Genomic DNA, 25,013 nt, shown 5'->3' on the forward strand with positions numbered 1-25,013 from the left:
ATCAGAAAGACATTTGTTAGAACCTGTTTATAACAACATTAGCCACAGCAGAGTATGTTTTTATTAGCTGATACACAGATTAGATAATTTCACTCCTATTTTTTTTCCTCAGTTTCAGCTTGTGACAAGATTTGACTGTTTGAGCCTCTCCTGCGGTTCATCCACACTTGCTTGCGGTTTGATTTAGAGATTCCTGTAGTAGTAACGGTAGCAGATTGTAGACTGAACACAGACTGTGTCCTCCTTCCACCCCGCTATCTCTGCAACCCCCTCCCTTCGTCTGTCTTCAGTATGGAAACAATAAATATGCAAATGCAGTAAAATAGTCCCAAAGTGAGATAAGGAACCAATGAACTTGCAGTGAAGATAGGGTGCCTCTATTCAACGCCTGTGTTTGACAAATCGTGTTAAAATAGAATGTAATTATTTTTTGACAAATGATGCACTCAAAAAATGGCAGATGAAATGATAGCGCTTTCATGTGCTCGTATTTAGCTGCTGCATATTGGACAATAGTAATTATTGCTATAGTCATTATTGTATTGTGTGGAATGGGCCGGCTCCCAGCTATTGTTAGCCTGCCCTTGTTTTACAAAATGAAATGCATGTTTATTTAGTTGGGAAAGTGAGTTCAGAAAAACTCAAGAGAAGGATGGAAATGCAGCCAGAAGGTTTTCATGTGGAATATCTTCCAAATAATTCACAAGTTTGAGTAAAAACTTCCTGTTTTATCATCACTGTATGTAGCTCCCGTTAGCCACCACGCGGACAAGTTCTTGTTTACAGATGATTTATTCAATGTTCGGCGACAAGATCACTCAGCGTCGTCATCATCATCATCATCATCATCATCATGAGAACTACCCAAAGAAAACGATTGCAATAAGCAACATGTTTACAATAACTCTTATCACAGTAAATCCAAACAATAAAGGTATAGACACATAAATGCCCTTTTATGGCACTTTCATTGAAACTGAAATTAACAGAGGCACCCTGAACACACCTCATTGCCTGCTGTAGCCAAACGGGAGAAAGTCCGTTCTTCGCGCGAGCCGCTACTCCTCTCAACGGTGAGTCCACAATTGGGTTTAATTTAACTTAACTTAACTTATGTGTTCTTTAAAACTTAAGTCCAGTTTAAAGCAGTAGGACGATGCAGCTGAACTCACAGAGCGCCATGCTTCTCTGCTCTAGTGTCACCACAAACTCAGTCCGTGCTGCACGTTACTTCCGCTACCACCAATTACAAAACAAAGTTCCACAATTAAAGGAAACTTACAAATATAAACACAAGAAAAACATTGGAACACTTCACTGTTAGTTACACTCCCACCAAATCACCTGTGATTTTCCCATAAAACGTAACATGTATGGATATAACAAGAAATCACATTTAACATTAATTGAACTTGTGGATTGGCAAAGTGACTCTTCAATTAGCCTCCAGTAGAGTTACAGTCTTTTGAATAGGTCTCTCCAGATAGGTTGGTTTTGTGGTGCGCCTTCCTCTAGCATCTAGAGTTGAGTCACTGATCAACAACCTCACACTTCTCACCTTTCCATCCTGTCCCAGATAGACATCTATGATCCTTCCCATCTTCCATTGACTACGTGGAGCAGAATCATCCTTGAGAAGCACAATATCATTGACTTTCGCATTTCGTCTTGCTCTGTTCCATTTTTGTCTGCTCTGAAGATTCAACAGATATTCCCTTTTCCACCGTTCCCAGAAGCTGTTGGCTAGGAACTGTACTCTGCGCCATCGTTTTTGCAGGTACACATCTTCCTTGATAAACTTTCCAGGAGGTGGGGGAATAATGCTTGACTTCATTGTCAGAATGTGGTTAGGTGTCAAGGGTTCTGGACCAGATGGATTGTGCAAATGCTCTGATGTTAATGGCCTGCTATTCACAATTGCCATAACTTCGTAGAGGAAGGTTCTTAACGAACTGCTGTCGAGCCTTTTAACTGCTTGGTCGAGAACGGATGCCAGAACATTACGCACGGTGCGTATTTGGCGTTCCCAAACCCCACCTTTATGACTTGCAGATGGTGTGTTCATAACAAACTCACATCCAATTTTCTTGAGGTTCTCTCCATCCATCTCCTTCATGGCTTCAGCGAACTCGTGCCTTGCACCAATGAAATTGCTGCCTTGATCACATCGAATTTGCCTGACACTTCCACGCAATGCAATAAACGAACGCAAGGCATTGATGAATGCATCAGTTGTTAAGTCCTCAAGCATCTCAATATGTATGGCTCTTGAGCACATGCATGTGAGTAAAAGCCCATAACGCTTAAGCTCCTTTCTGCCATCCTTGACATAGATAGGCCCGAAGCAGTCCATCCCACAATATGTGAAGGGTGGAGACAACTCCGTGCGTTCTTGTGGGAGGTTCGCCATCCTTTGTCCTTCAGTGTTCCGTCTAAACTTCCTGCATTTTGTGCAGTTGTAAATATGAGAGGAGACTGCCTTACTGCATCCAAGAATCCAAACACCATTGGCTCGCAGCTCGTTAACAGTCATACCTCGACCTTGGTGCTGCACCTTTTCATGATGATGCTTGATGAGCAGTGTTGCCAAATGGCTTCCTTTAGGAAGGATAGCTGGGTGTTTCACATGGGGGTGAAGACTGGACATTGTTAAGCGCCCTCCAACCCTGAGTACACCCTGCTCATCAAGGAATGGGTTTAATTTGTGCAATTTATTTGCCTTGTCAATTGCCTTGATTTGCCCATTAAGCTTGAGACTCTTCATGGTTTCAGCAAGGTGTGTTGCTTGAACCAGTTTGATGAGAAAAACTTCTGCCTCCTTACGCTCCTGCAAAGTGGTGGGTTCACTAAACCTTGGTTTGTGGCCTTTAGCTGCCCTTGCTCTGCGTTTCAGTATGGCTACAGCTTGTACTGCTCTTGCCCAATCTGAAAACCTTTCAAGACGATCTAGCAGTGACCTCTCTTCCCTTGAGTGAATTTTGTGGACATGAGTCTTTCGTAACTCTGGGTCATCTTCTGATATTTCTCCCACTGTGAACACACTACTTGGGAGGTTTAGCTGCCACAGAAAATTTGGACCTCTAAACCAGTTAGATGCCTTGAGCTGTTCTGCTGTCTGTCCCCTAGAAGAGTGGTCAGCGGGGTTGTCTTCTGAAGCAATGTAGTTCCATTGGTCAGGATGTGTGCTCTGCTTGATACGTTGGACACGGTTTGCTACAAAAACATGAAATCTCCTTGCATCATTGTTGATGTAGCCAAGGACAACCCTTGAATCAGTCCAAAAGTATTCCTGCAGGCCTTCCATTTCAAGCTCTCTCTGGAGCATGTCACTTGTGCGCACTGCCACCACTGCTGCAGAGAGCTCAAGTCTTGGTATAGTTGTTACCTTTGAAGGAGCTACCCTTGCTTTCCCCATCACGAGGGAACAGTGCACTTCTCCCGATGCGCTTATTACTCTCAGGTATGAGCACTCTCCATAACCTGAGGCACTGGCATCTGAAAAATGATGCAGCTCGTATTTCACAACTTTGCCAAAGCTTCCTGGTAGGTAGCATCGTTGTACCTTTATGGTTGCTAGATCTTGCAGTCCTCTCAACCAGGATTCCCACTGGGGCAGCAGATGGTCTGGAAGAGGATCATCCCAACTAACTCTCTCGAGACACATTTGCTGGAGGATTTTCTTTCCTAAAAGGATGAAAGGTGCGACAAAGCCAAGCGGATCAAACACCGAGGCCACGGTGGACAATACACCTCTTCTGCTCATGGGTTTTTCTTTCACCACCACTCTAAACTGGAAATCATCTGATGTGACACACCATTGTACACCAAGGGCTCTCTCCATGTGTGGTTCATGAAGAGCCATATCCAAGTTGTTGGCTCCTCCAGCACACTCTTCCTTTGGGATTGATGACAACACCTGCTTACTGTTGGAAATGAACTTATGCAACCTTAAGTTGCCAGTGTTGCAAAGCTCCCTTGCTTCATTCACTAGCTGGATTCCCTTTGCTTCGGTGGATACACTAGTCAAACCGTCATCAACATAAAAGTTTCTTTCTATGAAGCGGACGGATGCTTCGCTGAAATTCCCCCTTGCCATTGCAGCAAGATGTTTGAGGCCATAATTAGCACAGCCTGGAGACGAAGCAGCTCCAAACAAATGGACTCTCATGCGATAGACTGCTGGCTGTGCTTCTAAATCTCCATTCTCCCACCAGAGAAAGCGGAGGTAATCTTGGTCTTCTGCCCTCACGTGAAATTGGTGGAACATACGTTCTATGTCACACATGATTGCAACCTTTTCCTTGCGAAACCGACACAAGACACCAACAAGGGAATTTGTCAGCTCTGGACCAGTCAATAGATGATCATTTAAAGATGTCCCCTGAAACCGGGCTGAACAGTCAAAAACAATGCGGATTTTCCCAGGCTTTTGCGGGTGATAAACACCATGGTGTGGGATGTACCACACTGGGTGTTTGTGGAGATCAGCCTTGGGGATCTTCTCAGCATCTCCACGCGCTATGGTCTCTTCCATGAAGGTTTTGTAGTCCTGGTAATATCTGCTGTTTCTCCTTAATTTCCTTTCTAGGTGCTTAAGGCGATGGATAGCACACACCATATTGTCTGGCAAGCTCGGCCTTTCTCGTTTAAATGGAAGAGGCATCTCAATATGACCATCTTCTTTGTGTTTGATTCCTTGTTTCAATTTCGACAAAAACTGGAGGTCATCTTGAGAGAAGTGATTGTCCTCAGCAACTCTCTCATTAAAGTCACATTCAAGCGCTTTAATTATGTCAGATGAGATGACTTCCTTGATCTGTGTTCTGCATACATAGTGAACTTCCTGTTTGGGACTTGATGGAAGCTGAAGTTCCGGTGTCACTTGCCTTGTGATGACTTGATGACTCACTCCAATAGTGTCTCCACAGTCTACGTATGGGCTGCCATGTCCAATAATGCTCCATCCCAAGTCTGTTCTCTGTGCAAATGGTTGATTTTCTTCACCGCACACCACCTCTCTAGGAAGAAGTGCCTGAGAACAGTTGTAGCCAATTAGTAGACCAACATCACACCCTTGACGAGGAGCAATCCTATCTGCAATCTGCTCAAGATGGGGCCATGCCATTGCTGTCTCTGGTGTGGGTATGTGGTCTCTGTTCGCCGGAATGAACTTTCTTGTGTAGGTTGTAGGAAGAGTTATTTTCTTCTCTGAGTTGAATCCTCTAACTTGCAACCCAGAGATCCTTTGGCAAGCTACAACTTTGTTTGTAGAGGCCATAGTAGATAACTTTAGCTTGACCTGTTCCCCCTTTGCATTTAGAGAATCTGCTGCCTCCTCAAGAATGAAAGTTGTGTCACTTTGCGTATCAAGGAGAGCATACACAAGTGTTTCTCTGTCAGGCTCTTTCATCATTGAAACCCACACAGGAATGATTGTAGATGTCTGAATGTTGGTGTTGTCATGCTGAACTCTGTTGGATGTTGCTTCACTTATTGCTATAGCTTCTCTTTCTTCTAGCTGTTCATTGCTTTGTTCTCTGTGTCTAGCTTCCTGCCTTATTCCTTCAGTCTTTCGTGTCTTTTGTTCTCTTTGATCATCGTGTAAGCAAGTTGGATGCCTTTTCTGGCATGTACTGCAAGTGCTTCTGTACTTACAGTCTCTCGAGTGATGTCCAGGCTTTAAGCAACCAAAGCATAGCTTATTATCTTGAACAAACCTGTGTCGTTCCAATATTGGTCGTTCCAAAAATTTTCTACATTTGTACAGACTGTGGCCTGGTCTTTCACAAAACAGACAACTGCTGGCAGCAATCTTCTCATCAGTGTTTGTTGTTAGAACTTTAGCTGCAGGAGTCTGGTTTCGTTGTGGCTTGACCTTTTCTCCATCGCACTGTTTCAAGGCATGGAGTGAAGTCACAGGATTGCATGCGATCCTGGCTTCCCTTATGAGAAACTGCACAAACTGGCTAAAGCTTGGAAATCTGCCAGTCTCCTCCTCTATCGTCAACACTTTCCTATTCCACCTTGATGTCAACCAATCGGGGAGCTTGGAGAGGATTTTTTGATTCTCATTGCAATCATTAAGAACCTCTAGACCTTTAATCTGGCTTTCCGCAGCTTCACAGCTCCGTAGAAAGTCCACAAATTCCTGAAGTTCCAGACTGTCCTTGGAGCCAATTCTGGGCCATGCACTGAGTTTGTCTCTGAAGGCTTTGGCAATAAGGAAGGAGTTTCCAAATCTCTCATCTAATACTTCCCATGCTGCCTTATAAGCAGCCTCAGTGCCTAACAGGAAATAGTTTTCAATAGCCTTCTTAGCTGGTCCACTAACGTACTTGCACAAATAGTAGATTTTCTCAGAGGCTGGTATGTTTTTTCTTTCGATTAAAGTTTGAAAGGCAGCCTTCCAGTTCTTATATTTTAGCGGGTCACCACTGAATGTTGTCGGCTCTGGCATAGGAAGACGACTGGCACTAATAGAATCTGCTAATAACATGGCAAGTGCTGCGATGCCACCATCATGCTGTGGATGTATAACAGCTTGTTGTGGTAAGTGTAACTCTGGTGAGTTATGTATGTGACTTGTGTGCTGAAATCGGTCCCCTTCCCTTTGGCTTTCAGTTTTACATCCATGCAGTAACTGCTTAATTTCTTCTTCTGAATCTTCATCTTGCTCTTGCTCATACACTTGCATGGTTGCCTTAGCCACCCTTAACTGTTTGAGTGCTTCCAATCGTTCCAGTTCCTTGCGTTTGTCTTCCAAAAGCTTTCGCCTGGCAGCATTTTCAACCTCAAGTTTTGCTTGTAACTGTGCTTCTTCTTCCTCCATTCTTAAACGTCGTCTGCAGGCTTCAGCTGTTTGTTCTGCAATCTGTCTTTTATCTTCAGCCTCCAGCTGCAGAAGCTCTGCTTGCTGACACTGTTGTTCATGAAGGATTTCCAGTGTTGCTTGGGCTGCAGCCATTTTAGCAGCAGCTTCTTGTCTGCTCATGGATGACGCACTGGAGGACTTAGAAGCGACTCTTGATGCAACGTGTGACTGTTTGTATTGACTGGAAACCTGTGAGTGCTTACTGACGCCATATGATTTCTCAGACATTAAAAAAGATTCATCTACATTAAACTGTGGTTTGACTGGTGCCTTTCCTCTCAAACGTCTTTGTGCAGTCTTAATAACAGTTCTTGTTACCTCCTCGCAAGTATCAATTCTGCGGCGTGCATTGTTATCAGGAATGTCCACCTGACGCCAGTTTTCATATGCTGTGTTTAGTTCGCTGGAAGCAGTATTAATGTTGTTTATTATTGCTTGCAGCTCTTCATCTGAACAATTGTCAGAAATTGAATGGTTAGCATCCTTTGCTAGAACCTTCCACTTTTCGTACTTGATCTTAAAACTTTGCTCCAACTCCTTAATCCTTTGGTTTAACATTCCTCTTCCCTTTTCAGTTAAGGTTCTTGACCTCTGGCTTTTACGAGGTGGGTTTTGAATTTTTTGTTGCGCACACTTACTTGTTGATGGATGAACATCTGATGTTACTCGAACTTCTTGTGGACCATCTGTATTTTGCAGAGGAGAACTGCACAGTGGAGGATTTTGCTGAGGCCTGGTCACAGTCTCTGCCTCAGGATTGTCACTCAGTTTAGAGAGATTTGTGACTGACATGTTAGGCTAAGTAAAGGAGTCTGATAACATAAAATAACACTGCTTATAGCTTGTAACAAACTTGGTTACTTCCTTTGAATAAAACCTTGCATAAAATCCAGGACTGCTTTAGTAGCTTATTCTTATAACCCTTAAACACATGTCTGAAATCACTAACAACCCTTAAAGACACATATTTTTCAAACTCATGATCAATTGTAAACTTGAACCTTCTTGCTTGCAGCTACAATGAAGCCACTTCAGGACACCCTTATTAACACTTTAAAGCATCCAAACTTGCAAATGGTCTTCAGGTTAATTTTCTGCAGCACACTTGAGAAGATCAATATGTCCTTTCTTTGAATTGTTAGGATGAGCAAACCCGTTCTTGGCTTCTGGCAGGAGCTTGGGGACCCTTGTAGACACGCTAGAGATGACTTATGTTCCTTTCTTTCTCGCCCACTCACAAGGAGCAGATGAGTTCTCACTGTAGCTCCCGTTAGCCACCACGCGGACAAGTTCTTGTTTACAGATGATTTATTCAATGTTCGGCGACAAGATCACTCAGCGTCGTCATCATCATCATCATCATCATCATCATCATGAGAACTACCCAAAGAAAACGATTGCAATAAGCAACATGTTTACAATAACTCTTATCACAGTAAATCCAAACAATAAAGGTATAGACACATAAATGCCCTTTTATGGCACTTTCATTGAAACTGAAATTAACAGAGGCACCCTGAACACACCTCATTGCCTGCTGTAGCCAAACGGGAGAAAGTCCGTTCTTCGCGCGAGCCGCTACTCCTCTCAACGGTGAGTCCACAATTGGGTTTAATTTAACTTAACTTAACTTATGTGTTCTTTAAAACTTAAGTCCAGTTTAAAGCAGTAGGACGATGCAGCTGAACTCACAGAGCGCCATGCTTCTCTGCTCTAGTGTCACCACAAACTCAGTCCGTGCTGCACGTTACTTCCGCTACCACCAATTACAAAACAAAGTTCCACAATTAAAGGAAACTTACAAATATAAACACAAGAAAAACATTGGAACACTTCACTGTTAGTTACACTGTACATGACTAGAGTGGGGGGTGAGACAGAAAGTAACATGCTCTTTTTTGTTGTTTTCTTTACTTGCATCTTAGTTCGCAGACTGCTCTCCAAAGGGATCTTAATCCAGATGTTTCCTCTGCATGAAAACGAAGAACTCAAGAGGCTTTCTTTTTCCTGGTATAAAAAAGTGAAGGTGTCGCTTCAGCCTCTGGGTAAGTGCATCTTGTGCCATTATTTTTCATGGTCACTCTTGAATACATTGTGTGATTAAAACGAACAGTCCACGTTATGGAGTATGCACACTTGCAAAAGAGGTCTCTGTACATCTGCATTTCTAATATGTCCCCAGACTGTAATTGGAGCGATGCACTGTCAGTGCTCCTGATCACTACTGACTCTTTCATCTCTATCCCCAGACGACATCAGACACTACTATGGTGAGGGCCAGGCTCTCTACTTTGGCTTCCTGGAGTACTTCACCTTTGCGCTGGTGCCTATGGCCCTCATTGGGGTGCCTTACTATCTGTTTGACTGGGAGGACTATGACAAATATGTAGTCTTTGCTGTCTTCAACTTGATCTGGTGCACTGTTATCTTGGAGGTAAGAAGACATGAAACAGTATGCAGTATGATATCTGTTACGTTCCCCTGGGGGGTCTAGGCGTTAAGGGGGAAGCAACAAAAGTGACCGGGTCAGAAAAAGGAGTCAAGGAGGCGAAACAGTTAAATAAAACACTTTTATTGAAGTAATTCAACTAAAAGAGACGGACAAGCCGCTATCACCATAAAAGTAACACAAACAAAACTCAGGCATTGGTCAGTAATGCAAAATGTCAAAAGGAAAGCGCAGCTCACTAGCTGGACACCACACTACACAGCTCACTAGCTGGACACCACACTACACAGCTCACTAGCTGGACAACACACTACACAGCTCACTAGCTGGACAACACACTACACAGCTCACTAGCTGGACACCACACTACACAGCTCACTAGCTGGAAACTACCGCAAACACTCAGCTCACTAGCTGTACCCACACAAAATGGCACTCTGGCCCAGAGCTCACCCTGCTCTGGGCTTAAATACCCTTAATTGCTGATGGGAGTCAGCTGTACAGGAGGGAAAGGTGGCACCTCAGGCAGGAGGTAGTGGGACACGCCCACACAGGCACCCTCAGGAGAGAGAGAGGCCCTGCTAGGGCCGTAACACCCCCTCCCATAAATGCAAACCCATGGTTTGTCAAATTACCATAACCAAAAATGAGTCCATAACCGTTTCATGACGAATTTTGCAGGGCCGTAACAATATCGTTCTACCTATTGATCTATTAATCTGTGATGGCTGCAGAATATAGTTTGGTGTGTGGAGGCACAATGCTCACCATCCTAAAAATATGATACACATAGAAATTGGGCAGTGATGTGTAAATATGCTCCAAAGCCTGCAGGTGGATGCTGGGGTGGTGGAGGGGTTAAAACGGGAGCGGTAGAAGTGAATCTTCAGCTCTTTGATGTAAAGGGATTGAATCTTTTCAAGCACTTCAGAAGTTTAACTGTGATGTGTGGTTTAACTTTTCATTCTTTTATACACTAAACAAGAGAGAAAATTCACCCTTTAATTGTAAAGGAAAATATTACCCTCTGCTGCTTGCAATGTAGTCTTAACTCCAAAAGTGTTTATTAAAATCGTAACAGAATTTTAAAATGCTTCAGCTGACTTGCTGAACCTTTGTGCCCACCAGTTATGGAAGCGACGCAGTGCCTCACTAGCCTACTACTGGGGCACACTGTGCAGAAAAAAGGCCTTTGAAGAACCTCGGCCTGGATTTCACGGCGTGCTTGGTCACAACCCTGTGACGGGACGTGCAGAGCCTATCTACCCCACCTCCAAGAGGCACCTGCGTGTCTACCTTGTGTCTCTGCCCTTCGTCCTGCTTTGCCTCTACCTGTCCCTCTACATCATGATGATCTACTTCCAGATGGAGGGGTGGGCTCTGTCCATCTATGATGAGAACCCCACATTCTGGACACACATTCTGCTATTCATCCCTAGTATCATCTATGCTGTGGTCATAGAGGCGATGAACCTCATCTACAGATATGCTGCCGAGTTCCTCACTGAATGGGGTAAGTCCACTTTTTCATTATTGTGCATTCACACCAAACCATGTTTCTTGCATTAATACAAGCTCTGGCTAGAGGGCTTGATTGCTGATGATATTACAAGAGAATCCAGAGCTGATGAGTTTTCACAATGCAGCGTGAAGCTAGGGTTTTCCTGTAATTCAAATGTTTTAATTCAACAGTCCCTTGATTTGCCTTTAAGTGTGCACCATTTTGTCTCATTGGGTAGACTTAAGGCCAAATAATTTTTTATTATACGCTCAAGACCCTACAATAATCGTGTGTGTGTGTGTGTGTGTGTGTGTGTGTGTGTGTGTGTGTGTGATCTCCATCTTAGGTATTATCATGCAGATGAATGAAAAAACAGTTATGTGTTTAAGAGCACAGCTCATGAGATCACGGTGAAAACTATCCGCACTGTTCATATTGCTGAAATTAGAACGATTTCATTTGAGTGTAATAAAAACTTTATTAAGGAAATATATGTTTTTAAAGTTGATGAATGTAAATGAATTGACCAGAACAAAAGCAAACAGCACCTTCAAACTATGAAACCAATTCAAAACATCAAAATTAAAAATGGACTGCTGTTCAGACTTCCCATGCTTTGATGTCCATCTGAGGTCTGATTACTTTCAGGACAGGGTCCAAAGTTAACATCATTGTCCATCTGTTCTCTTTGTTCTTCAGCCATTTCACTTTGAACCCCACAGTGCAGGCTGCGAAATTCTTGACACAGAAGCCACAGCATGTTCAAGACACCAAAAGCTAAAGTGTTGTAAGACGTTTTGTTGCCGGTCATCCAGGTCCAGGTCATCTCTGAGGTCACTGAGCCAATTTAGAATTAGATAGCTTGGTAACCGACACTTTTGTTCCTCCTCCGCGCAGCAACTGTCACCATATTGAGCACAAAAATAAGATGTGCTCCCCCCCCCAGCGTTCAACCTCAGCGCAATTGGCAGTAAAATGCATGTTGCATTAGTAAATCAGTTTGTGTACCTGATTTAATTAAATAAATGAAAAGCTAATGATGGATGATCGATAAAAGTACAGACTTTAATTGTGTATTTCAAATCGTTTAGCGAAGAAACTGCATTAAATCTTTTGGAATGGAGATCAAAAGGTTTAGAGTTTTATCCATTGTATCATTCAATCACTGTTCACAGGAACTTTTTATTTGTGACAGCAACACAATACAGTACAGCTCTCAGTAAATGGAAGTGAAGCCATCAATAGGATAAACCAACCAAACACATATTGTAAGATAAAACCCTACACTGTTAGAGAGAACCTCAGCAATCATGTGATCCCCTGTGAGCACAAACTTAGATCGTTGGGATAATGTTGTAGTATGAGGTCTGATGGGCCCTGATTCAATTCAACATTCTCACAGATTTGGAGATAAATAATAACACAAACACACCATGAAAGTAACTTAGATGCTTCTTAAGGCAAATAAAAGGAATGTTTTTAAAGGGCTGACCCCAGGAAAAGTCAGGCTTTGGTCAGGTCCTGGAGTTCCAGATTTTTGGCAGTCATTGACTGGTTTTCATCCAGTGAGCTTCTGCTGTGAACATTGCGATGAGTTATTGCTGACATGTTTTCCGTGTGTTTAGAAAATCACAGGCTAGAGTCTTCATATCAAAATCACCTGGTGCTCAAAGTCTTGGTGGTGAGTGAAATGAGTTATCCACAGTTTTCTGCCAACTGTACCCTTTATTGATGAGAGTGCAGCCTTTCTTATCACCACCTCACTTCTCATAACTGCCCTAACTCTTTTTTTCTTTAGTTCAACTTCTTCAACTGTTTCGCGTCGCTCTTCTACATTGCCTTTGTCATGCAGGACATGGAGCTTCTCAGACAGGTAGGTCTGCCTCCTTCGTTCCTTCTTTGATTCTACTTCCCATCGTTCTGCTCCTCTAGTTTTTACAGTTCTTTTCTTTTGTTTCTCTCACCTCCCTCTACCCTGGTTTCTGTTGATATTTCTTTGTGTCTGCGCTCTTTCCAGAGTTTGGCGACCTTGTTGATCACCAGTCAGATCTTGAATCAGTTCATGGAGGCCTTCCTGCCCTACTGGCTGCAGAGGAGACGCAACAAAAAGATGATTCGCAAAATCCAGAAGAGAAGACTGTACGAGGAGAAAGAGCTTCCGCTGGTAGAGCAGGTCCGGCTCGAGGCCGACATGAGCACATACTTGGTCAGTACATGTGATCTTTAATCAGAAATCAAATGACGTCTTCTGCGACGTTCTTTAATTTGTGTCTGTCTGTGCTCTCATTCCTGCTCAGGGAACATTTGATGACTACCTGGAGCTCTTCCTGCTGTTTGGTTATGTCAGTCTGTTCTCCTGTGTCTTTCCTCTGGCTGCTGTCCTTGTGGTGTTAAACAACATCACCGAGGTTTACTCTGACGCCTTCAAGATGTGTCGAGTGTTCAAACGACCCTTTGCCGACCCAGCTGCAAACATTGGAGTCTGGCAGGTATTTTCATTTAGTTTTGAATGCAGTTGCTGATGTTTATGAGAAAAGAATGATTTTTGGTAGTTTTTTATTTAACAAATATTGCTGTACAACTATAAAGTACCAAAGGACACAGATATCCTCCACATCCTTACTGCTATATTGGACGTCCTTCAGAAATGATATTGGGGTACTCTGAACATTAAAGCTTTCTGTGGACAGGTCATTGTATTTTTTTAACATGCTGTCCTAATCTAAACAGAGCTCCTCCATTAAAAATGACATATGACTGACTCTGTGCTGTGCCCAGCATCCAGGTATGGTTTCCATTCGTGGAAACGAATAACTGTCGCTGTCTTTCTACCTCTGTGTGCAGCTCGCCTTTGAAGCCATGAGTGTGATAGCTGTTGTGACCAACTGTGCACTGATTGGCATGTCTCCACAAGTCAGATCCTACTTCCCCGAGTCAGAGACACAGCTCATACTGTGTACAGTGGCTGCTGAGGTAATTTACGTACACACACACACGCGCGCGCACACACACGCACACGCACACACACACACACGTAATGTGTGACCTCAGACTGGTAAACAAAGGTCAGATTTATGTAGTATTTTGGAGTAACTTTGTGATGTTATGAAACAAAACTTGACTAGTCTTGTATAAGAAATTTCAAAAGTGACACAACTGAAACTTGGTTTGGCAGAAAGTAAATGGTATATTTATAATAGCAGAAATAACACAGCAGCAGAAATGACTCCATTGATGATGGCACAAGCATCTCACAGAGCCATGCCGCTGTGTATGTTTTGCCAGGAGTGGAACAAACACGTCTAAATGGAATGCTAGGAAGCAATTTGTTATACCTCCTTTGTGATATAATATAGTATATAATACGAGTATAATACGCCTGTTTTGAAAAAACTGTATTCTCCATTCTGATAGGTTATAATTATATGTAGTTAGTTAGATATAGTGATAACTGTGCAGTCATTCTTTTTGCATGGTTATAGAGGCAATTTTGCCATTCACTTTCATTTAAGGATCAGTGAATTTACCAAGGAAGACAACACAAAAATTGGACTTGTAGCATTATTCCTGTATTTTTTATTTTCTATAGATCTCATAATCATTTTTGGATACATTAGTGTTTAATAGCGTTCTTGTTAACACCGCGCTGTTCTGTAGTTGTGCCAGATGCAGATTTTTGTTCACTAGATGGAGCCACAGCCCAAAGCAAGGGCTGAGGGTGACGGGCAGAGTGGAGAGTGTGTGTGTGTCCGCACATAAATGAAATTTGCACTGTGCGTATTCAGCCTATAATTGTTTGAGCTTGTGTGTGTGTGTGTGTGTGTGTTAATTTGAGCATTCACGCTGCAGATTCCTCTTCTCCTGATTCTACCTTTATTAACATAACGTCAGCCCGCTCCCCTTTTCTATGTGCCCTGTTCAAACAGTGCAGCCTAACAGACCTCCTGCCTCCGGAGGGGGGGGGGGGGGGGGGCTCAAAATAACAGCACAAACAGGTGAGGATGTAGTGAATGGGAGGTGCTGCAGTATGGAGATTTTTTTTTAAGGACATTCATAAAGAAAACAGTTGTACGTTTGTGCTGCTTTAACAGCCTTCTGAGGGACGATTGTTTTAACTGTCTGGTTGCTGCCTGAGACTGTAAATGCTCTTTAAAGTACTGTAGCTCACTGTACAACATCTCTCTGCTGATGCCAAGGCAGAAACTGGGTCACATCGATCGTTTGCATGTTGAACGTGTGGTCGGCACACACAGCTGAAAACTCTGCAGTTCACAGAGAAGTTGTTCTTTGTGGGTGATATTTCTCCTGCAGCAGCTGCCAGGATAAGCCTGGGTTTGTTTAAACCTTTCTTTTTGCTGGGAGTTCTCTATTAGTGTGAGATGGATTGAATCGTTTTAGCCTTGCTTTGTCTCATGGGCTGCAGAATCTGCCTCCTAGATGTGTCTTTTGTTCAAAGAGTCACCATTTGGAAAAGATGATCGGTCAGAGTTTATGCATCTGCTACGGTCTGCTGTTGAAATTGAAAGTGGGAGAAATGGGATGGTATGTGTCTCTTCCACAGTGTATGGTGATAAATAGGAAATCCAAATAGAATCAAGTGAATTGAATCATCAAACCCCTCTGGAGCCCTTTGTGAGGGAGCTGTGGTGTTAACAGATTCCGCTTTGAGAACCATGGGTCTGATGACAACATGCTACATTATACATGATCTGATGACACAGCTCACTGATTTTTTTTGTTGTTAACTTTACTTACTGAGGGGGTGTAACAGCTCTGTGTTTGGATTAATTTCCAAGTGCAGATGTTACTGATGACAATAGGTTGTTTCGCAGGTAACTGCTCATGCACCATCAATGGCATGCAGAGACTTTTACAGATGGGTGAGACGAGTGGGTGAACCAACTGCATTCCAGTTCCTCATCATCTCTGACAACAGTGTAGCAGTACACATACACAAACGGCCAAAAAAAGACTGAGCATCTTAAAAAGCTGAATATTGTGAAGTTTGTCAAAGAGGTCAACTTTCATGCTCATTGAAGGTAAAGTAAATGGGTCAATGGTCTGTACTGGTCTGGGGTGCTGTATCACCTACAGTGACAGACGTCATGAGGAAATATGAAAAATACAGACCCTGCAATATTAGAGAACGAACCCAAATGATTGCCTAATCCCCTGCAAACTAGCACTTGTCAACAGAGGGGAGGAAAAACTCCCTTTTAACAGGAAGAAGCCCCCATCAGAGCCATGCTCAGGGAGGCTGAACATGCCATTTGCCCTTTCCACAGTTCAGGGATGAGGGTAAAAGAGGAGGATAGAAAGAATGCTAGAGAAGGGTTTTGTGGGAAATCCCACCTTTCAAGTATTCAGAGAAATATCTCTCAAGTGCCACCTGCTGTGCCTCTGGCTGAATTGCAGACAATTTAATTGAAATTAATAGCAAGTGGAATGACTGTCCTACATCGACTCCTGCTACTCTCCTCTCAGTTCCAGCCTTTGTCAGCATGACATAAACGCTCCCAGAAAAAATGAGAGATTTAACAGCTGATAGTCAAGCTAGCTTCCAAAGACAATTACCAAGTGCAGCCAGAGGGGGGCAGTAAATTTCAGGATAGATGTAATCGGGCAATATGAGATCTGTTTTGGTCCGAAATGCTGGTCTGAGCTGTAAGGACAGAGATTGTTTTCACTTTAGTATCATTTTAATTGATGTCTGTTTTTATATTTGCTTGTATAAGACACGCTATTTTCTTGTTGGGAAGCCAAAATCAGAAGATTTTCACCATCGCTGTCTTTAGTTAAACACTTGTCTTTCACAAGTCATTAGCCAGTGAGCATACCATGGTTAATCCTCCCTTTCTGACTGTAATGGGGGCCATAATCTACTAAATGAATATCACGTTGCATGCGGTGTGACTTGAAACTAGCAACAGAAGCCATGAACTCATCAGGCCAGCAAGGATCATTTTACCATAAACTTCCAAACAGCTGATCTTCTGTTTGCCAACAGAGGAGTCACACAGGTTTAGTAGAATGCAGGTTTAAGACACCTCCACACTGGCTTCTTTGACTTTTAAGAGCTGAATGTTACATCCATCTATTCAGTCTATACACTGAGGTTAAGACATGAACCATGTAGTGCTGATCCAGTTGAGTTAAAGAATGTAATGATAATCGAATGAACGGATGTCCTTTAGTAGGACTGAAGATATTTTAAGCTTTTAATCAACCAGGTGTGTTTTTCCACAATTTGTTTGTTATTACTTATTACTCTCAACTTCTCTGATATTCCCTCCAGCTTCAATTTGTAACACAGTGGCAGCTTTTTTTCATCACTTTTAATAATAACAATAATAATAATAATAATGTATACTTTATTGATCCCCGTGGGGAAATTCCTCTCTGCATTTAACCCACTCCCTCAGTGAAGCAGAGTGAATATGACCTTTGTTTGTTTGGTGTGTGTGTGTGTGTGTGTGTGTGTGCGTGTGTGTGTGTGTGTGTGTGTGTGTGTGCATTACATGAGCCCTTACTCTAGACTTTTTCTGATTAAAGACTCCAGGGACTCCAGTAAATCACACTCACAGCATGTTGATCCATCCTAACCTCCTCCAAACTGTCTTTTGGGCTGAGTAGAAGTGAACATGACTTTTTATAGCAGAGGGCTGCGCTTTGGGCCTGGGGGTCATGTTCACTGCTTGATTTGCACTCTGCCTCACTCACCTGAATCATGAGAGGAGGTGTGATGCTGCTTTTGCAAACACAGAGGGAAACCAGGTTAGCTCACAGCTTGGTGTTTGGCTTACACTCTCGCTTTGCAGTGGTTGTATATGAGCAATCCATCCTGCCGCGACACACTGCATCAGTCAGGTGTGTCATGCATTTCCTTGCTTTTCTCTTTAGTGCACACTGCAGACCTGTGATGGAAGGCTTGGATCAAAGTAGAGATAAAATGAGTGAATGTGGAAGCAAAAGGAGGAGAAACGGGAAGGAAGGGACTGAGAGCAGAACTGCCAGGGCTGATGAGAGAGACAAGGAAAACGATTGACTGAGGAAAAGAAACCTGTGTGAGAGAGAGCGAGCGAGATCCAAGCACGTTCTTGCCTGCTACCACCACATTTCCTAGAATTGAGCAAACAGGCTATTAAAGAGATGGCACAACAAGAACAGTGAGAGCCAGCTTGTGTAATGTTAAGTGTGTGAAAGAAGAGCTGCACATGAATACACATACATGTGGTTTATTGACTCAGCAGCCAGTATATTGCTTTTAGAGAAACCCTTTCTAATTAAAGCTGCTAACAGGTCTGTCAGTGCATACATTGTTAAATACAGCTAACTCCAGGCGGAGCAGAGCCTCTAACCCACTATCTTAGTGCGGACAGACAGGAGATCACAGATGTTTTTTTTTCCTTCGAAGCATTTCTCATTGCTCTTCTTAAGTCGGTCGTCATCTCTTTAATAAGAGAAGGCTGATTCAGAGAGCTGAGGGTTCAAATCAAAACCCTCAGCTCCTCTTATCTCTGTTATGGGGGTGGGTTGGGAACAGGCGCGAGGGCTTCGCCGCGCCGCTTTCCAGCATCAGTGCTATGATACCTGGGTAATTGCTGTGTAGGGTTTACACACATCAGTGAGCAGTAACTAGGCAACTGGCCAGCCTGCCGCTGAAAGAGACAGAGACTTTCTTTCAGAGTCACGGGTCTGTCTGTTATAATCGACTCATTTCGGAGGAGGAGCTGAGGAAACAGAGCAGGGACTATGAAGTGTGTCTGCTTACAAGGGACCTGAAAGGACGGGAGACAAGATCACAGCCTAATGGCATGGAACAAGAAAGGGTTCACAGTTATTGGTTATTTGAGCTGGTGTGCAGCACACAGGTGTTTTCAATTTGACAAAACTTTTAACACAAAATATCTCGGCATGATGGAAAACTAATTAGTTATCATGGTTTGTGTGTAGCCTGTATTGTGTATTTACACGACTTCTAAGACTGACTCGAACCATAAATGCAGTATTTGAATTGAGAATATTAGTGCGTAGGACACAGATATGTCCTAAGGCCCTAAGTGATGTTTACAGCTTGAGACAGTCTATAGTGCAAACAACAATACATTAAGTTAAAGCTGGAAGAAGCAATAGTAGTCAGTATGTGTTATCAGAGGTTTACATCCACTCATGCCCACTCATCATGGTTATGAATGTCACAGTAATTTTGGGCTTCTTGGAGCTGATTGTACTACATACATGATGATTGCACATGCCCATAATGAGTGTATGTAACCTGCTGGCCATAATTGTTTATAAAAGCATCCGTAGGGGTTATTATGCATTTAATTTAATTTGTAAAGCTTATATTCACTCTAAATACACAAACTTTTATGAAGTCCAGCAATCGCTCTCCTTTAAAATTTGGTTTGATGGTTATTTTTAGAGGCAAATATCTGTCTTAAAGGCTGTTAGATGCTCTGGGACCATCATAAATGGGACCGAGTTGAGCGACGAGACTGAACGAACAGTTACATTATAGCCTATAGAGCAGAGTGGAACAGCAGTGTCATGGTAATATAAAAATGCTTTTCTGTGCTGCCAAAGTCTACCAGTTCAAAGTAAAGTATGTTATTATAATACAGACCATACTAACTGCTCACAAAGCTGATTACGGGTCAGTACAGTACAGTACATTATTAACTTTGTAATCTAAATGAAGCCAAAGACCTGACATTAACATAGCTCTGTGTGGTGATTAAGGTGCCTGCATGGGACAGTTTTTTGTGTGTGTCTGTCAAATTGTCTTTTTCAGCAGCCCACCACACAGTAATCTCATTACACTGTTTTTAAAGACAATAAGATGATCTTATCTGCTGGCAACCACAGAGCAGCAGCAGGCCAGGATCCACCCATAAACTAGTCTAGCCTCCCACTCTGTATTTGAGCTTTGTTTACACTGGAGGAGCTTTGAACTTGGTGCGCAAAGCAACTTAATCTTCTAAACCTATATTATGTAATTAAATGACCCCACTCTACAGCTATTTGTATTGCAATGCATTGTTTTGTTTTGTTTGTGATAGCACTGAATGCAACGTCGTGTTATTATTTCCTTGGACTTTACGTTATCACGGTTAGCTAATAGAATTTCTTTGAGCAATTAGAGAAGGATGCCTCCTGCTTCCCTAATCATTATCTAGAACCAGTATTTTTATAATTCCACTGGTGTGTTTGTCCCTGAGTGGCACCTTCATTAGTATGCATAGATATTTGACCCATCATCAGGATGACTCAAGTTTATCACGACTCTCACTGTGTAATTCCCTCAGTAGTCTGGAGACCGCATCACAGCTAAGAGGAGACTTAGATTTGGCCTTAAAGTTATTGGCTGACAAGAAAGTCATGACTCAAAATGAATACTAATGAGTGTATCTGCTAGATGTGCAAGCTACTGCATGCAAATATGTTGATCATGACATAACTTAATCATCTAATGTAGACCTCATGTTGTGTTAACAGCTCATTGTGCTGCCACCTGGTCAATAAAATCGGTGTATGCAGCTTTACTTTACGCTGAGTCAGACCTCACGAATCAAGTCGCACTGCATCGTAAAGACTGACATGCCTCGCTGTCCTCACATCATACAGCAAACACACTCTCCCAAAAGTTGCGATCTCTCCCTCTCACGTCGGTGCCGCTGCTTCCCTGCGCCGCTGTTGGCTGTCCCCAGCATTCGCATGTCTGCTCATCATCACTCCCTAATTTGATATACAATATTTTTGGTGAGTGATGAGCTCCACAGCATAAAAACCAGACTTTTGTATTCAAACTACATGCTGGTGCATTCCTGTTTCCTGACTAAGTTGATTAAAAAAATATTTAAATACATTTATTATTCTTGTTGCGTATATCAAGAAGCAAAAGCAGGGTTTCTCCTGCAGACAAAAAAAATTGCGACACAATTTTTTGTTTGTTTGTTTGTTCCACATGTTCTCATTCATTTTTCTCCTCAACATTCTACACACAATACCCAATAATGACAAAGTGAAATAAAATGCTGAAATGTATTAAAAATCACAACATAACATGCAGATAAATATTCACAGCTTTTGCTTCACTGCTTTGAAGCATGTAGGATGAATTGTTCAGAAGACTTTAAGGCAACATGAAGAAGACTGTAGTGAAAACACAGTATGGCAGCTAGCTGTTAGAAAGATGCGTTCTGCTCAGATCACGTATGAAAAGGCAGTTTTTCTGTTTGTGTCTCATCAGTAAGATTGACGGTGGAATGAAATGTAGTCAGTTCCATGCTAACAGCAAAATGTACTAAATGATTTGAGCATTAGCGCGGTGGCTAAGGTAACATTAGCAATAAATCTGGGCAGTATGGCCAAGAATTCACAATTCCTATTTGTTTTTTCCTCATTACATAAACGCAACAAAAGAATGAATTCCAAAGTAGTCAAAGAGGGAAGTGGCTTTGCATGATTCATAGTTCAAAACAATTCTTGCTTTTCTTTTGTTAGGTGGCCACTCGGCTATTTTTGCTCCTCTTCCTTTAAGGCCACCCACCCTTCTAGTGAGCTTCCTTCCTGCAGCAAATTCGAAAAGCAGGTGGGTGGGGTTTCTGTCCTTTACAGCAGCGGTCCTCAACCCCCGGGCCTCGGACCGGTACCGGTCCGTGAGTCGTTTGGTACCGGGCCGCGAGAGTTGAGGCTCAGGTGTGAAATGTCTGGTTTTCAGGGTTTTTATCGGTTTTCAGCGTTATTTTGTTATCGTTTTTATCGTTAACTCGGTTTTCCTGGGTCTTTTCACGTGTGTTATGAATAAATCTTCTTTTTTTGGTACCGGTACTAGTTTTATTTTGTTGTATTTATCCGCGACACCTTAAAGGCCGGTCCGTGAAAATATTGTTGGGCATAAACCGGTCCGTGGCGCAAAAAAGGTTGGGGACCGCTGCTTTACAGGACAGCCTCTCGCCCAGGCCTGCTGTGAGTTATTAGTCAAGAAATGGCTATTAGGTCTGCTTTAATTAAAACTGTACACCCTTCCAGAATAAGTAGGATAGCAAACCAACAGTAAAATCCACTTGTTATCTTTTCATTTAATACAAAGAATACACCAGGAGGCTATAGAAAAATCTTAGCACCACAAGATTTTTTTGACTTGGCGTGGTATTCTTGGAATCCATTTCTTTTATTCTCTTAGTAAGTTCAAGTTGTGTCACTGAATAGCATGTCAAAGAAAATACCAGAGTCAGTGACATTCACCAACACCTTTGTTAGATACACCTCTTCAAATTCTTGTTAACACAAATATCTAATCAGCTAATCATACGACAGAAAGGTATGCAGACATGTAGACTTTCCACTGGTCAAAGTGGTCAAACTAAGCATGGTTGTGGGCGTCAGATGGGCTACTCTGAATGTTTCAGAAACTGTTGATCTGAGCGGCAGCTCTCACAACCATCTCTGTGGTTTACAGAGTATGGTCAGAAAAAGAGAAAATATCCAATCAGCAGCAGTTCTCCAGCTGAAAATGATTTGTTCTTGTCAGAGTCAGAGGAGAATGGCTAGACTGCTTCAAGTTGGCAAAGGTACCCATGATTTAACAACCAAGGTGTAACTAACAAAGTGACCTGTAAGTTTGCACTCCATGTTCTCTGTGTATTTTTGCCTGAGCGCCTCAAACAAAGCAAACTTTATAGTAAACCCAGACAGCTCATATCAATCTGCTCATATCTTGATTTGATGCGAGATAATAACAGGTCTAATTAGTTTCTTTGTTTGGAGGAGTGTCCAGGTGTTCCTCTTTACGTAGGGCTACACAATATTAAGCTGTATATCAAATACTTGTTCTTCAAATAGGAAATGGCAAACCTGTAATATCCAGAGTTTGTCTTTATAGATTTTTTTTTATAATTTTAGAACATTTCTCAGCTGTAGTAACATTTCTGTTTGCCCTACATTTATTTACTTGATGAAGGAGAACATCAGCCTTTGCTGGTGTAATTTAATCAGCGTAGCAATGATGATACAAATAGTTTTCATACTGAGCATTTGAAGTTCAGTCACATCCATTGTGTCAGACAAAGCAGAATTTATTGTCAGGCTCAAATGTTTCACAAGTTACCTTCTTCCAACCTTCACCGAGTGTCCTCTGTCTTTAGTCTAACCTTGTGCTGTTGAACACACACAAATATAAATTAGCCTTCAATAGCATTAGCAATTCGCTAAGAGCTGGACTGTTTATTCTGCACTTTCAATCAATGTAACAAACCACTGAGGTCAGGGATTTCTGAGCATGTTCTGGTTGTTAATTATTGGAGCTGCTGTGCTGACTGGAATGGCAAAATGTCTTAGTTTATGCAACTTCAAGCTCACAGTGTTCCAAGTGGCATCAATCAGAGCATAATCTGGGGTCATATTATGTCCAACTAGGCAAGATAAATTATTTTACCATCCTCAGTGAAAGCTAGTGTTAGCGTGGGAATATATGTAATTCCATTGTCTTACTCAAATCACTTGGTTTGATAACCCTGAAAGCCATTCCTGTGGAGCAGTGCACCTTGTTATCTGCTCTTTTTTTTGTTCCATCTACTGTAGCATAAGTCCATTACTGTGATGAGGAAAAGGGTGCTGAATCAAAGAAGCTGATGGCGGCTGGCCGTGCTCCAGATGGACTGGCGTGTGTGTGTGTGTGTTTCATCATCTTTATGGGAAAACGCATATTCTGCTGATTCAGAAGTGTGCAGTTTGCTGTATTTGATTACTCGAGGTCTGACAGAGAGAAACTGAGATCTGTGGACCCAGTTAAGACTTTTACAAGCACAAAGTGTTCTGGGTGTTGGGTCTGTATGTATCCTAATATGCAATGCACATGAAATATGTTTTTAATTTTTTTTCTGCTCAAAATGTTTGGGTAGCACGAAAGTTTGATATTATGGCCCATGGATATATTCATCAAAAGTTACTCTAAATCATGTCATATAGACACAGACGCGATTTTTTGTACTCAAAATAAAATTTTTGTCTTGTTAGCTTTCCTTGAATCATCTTCCTTGCAGAATTTTGGCATTCTAGCTGTCAGATCTGTTCCAAACGGGAACGTGTCGACGGTTACTGTTTCCTTTCAGAGTCATTGTTAGAAGGCAGAGTCAAAGCTGCCTGTGCTGGGTTTTTTTTCATTCTCATTCAGCTTCAAGGACACGTACCGGGGCTGTCTGTCTCACTCTGACGGTCCACTCAGTCACTCCCCTTCTCCTCTTCTGTCCTCTGTCATTTTAAAAAAGTGTGTCCCGTGAAGGACACCAATCTTTAAAAACTGTAATCAGGTTATGTTGATGTATCTTTCAAAGCATGCTCTCCTTCCTCTGTTCGGAACTAAAAGGATGTAAATAAAACGCTGACCCTGAACTTCTTAATCCCTATGATGTGATTGTCTGTCTGTGATTTCAGCATGTACTGCTGGGCTTCAAGTTCATTCTGACCTTCCTCATCCAAGATGTTCCCAAACACATCCAGGACAAACTGGCCCGTCTGGAGTTTGAATCATTGGAGGCCCTCAAGAAGAAGGTAAAGTCTGACTCTGCTCTTACTTTCTTTACTTTGTTACCACTCAGCAAGTTGCTACCTGTCCTCTGACATTGGTTGACAACAATAAAAGGCTGATGGGGCAATGTCATAACCAGCGTTGGTCAAGTTACTTGAAAAAAGCTTCCCCCCAAAAGTAATCCTTTAACTTTACCGATTACTTATTTTTGAGAGTAATTAGTTACTTAGTTACTTTTTAAAAACATGATTTACAACCTGAATAGGTAATAAAGCAATAGATCTTTCAGCCCAATTCTACTTTTTCTGAATAATCCATCATATAAAATGTAATCAAATGGAAAAGTCTCTTTTTAAAACTTGTTTTATTAGTTTTAATCTTTTAACTTTATGCATCAAGCAAAAATGAAATTATATGCAACATTCCCTGACTGGAAGAAATTTGTTTAACATTTAAACAAACATTCTGCACATTCCAGCATAAAAAAAAAAAAATAAAATAGTTTTTTGTGTTTACACTCACTCTTGCACGTAAAACACAGCAGAAAATAAATAAAATCAAAGGCTCAGCAGTCCTGTTGCTCTATTTTCACCTGTTTAGCAGGAGTGGGGCAGGCGGAGGTTTGCCCTGGTGCAGGTGTGTCGCAGCCATCATGTCAGTG

The 25,013-nt window shown here is 42.2% G+C and overlaps 1 protein-coding gene across 2 annotated transcripts in view; it reads left to right on the forward strand.

Moving 5' to 3' along the window:
* ano10a (anoctamin 10a) overlaps window positions 1-25,013 on the forward strand; it is a 51,124-nt gene that overhangs the window by 8,810 nt on the left and 17,301 nt on the right. For both annotated transcript variants that reach the window (XM_085364998.1, XM_085364999.1), the window contains exons 6-14: window positions 8,797-8,916; window positions 9,121-9,305; window positions 10,449-10,833; window positions 12,447-12,502; window positions 12,620-12,694; window positions 12,839-13,027; window positions 13,119-13,310; window positions 13,666-13,794; window positions 24,259-24,375. In XM_085364998.1, the coding sequence (XP_085221124.1) occupies window positions 8,797-8,916; window positions 9,121-9,305; window positions 10,449-10,833; window positions 12,447-12,502; window positions 12,620-12,694; window positions 12,839-13,027; window positions 13,119-13,310; window positions 13,666-13,794; window positions 24,259-24,375 (1,448 nt within the window). The remainder of the gene's footprint in view (window positions 1-8,796; window positions 8,917-9,120; window positions 9,306-10,448; window positions 10,834-12,446; window positions 12,503-12,619; window positions 12,695-12,838; window positions 13,028-13,118; window positions 13,311-13,665; window positions 13,795-24,258; window positions 24,376-25,013) is intronic.

Source organism: Diplotaxodon limnothrissa, linkage group LG11 (assembly GCF_057381915.1).
Source record: "Diplotaxodon limnothrissa isolate DT_005_m linkage group LG11, D_limnothrissa_male_GT1.1, whole genome shotgun sequence".
NCBI classification, from domain to species: domain Eukaryota; kingdom Metazoa; phylum Chordata; class Actinopteri; order Cichliformes; family Cichlidae; genus Diplotaxodon; species Diplotaxodon limnothrissa.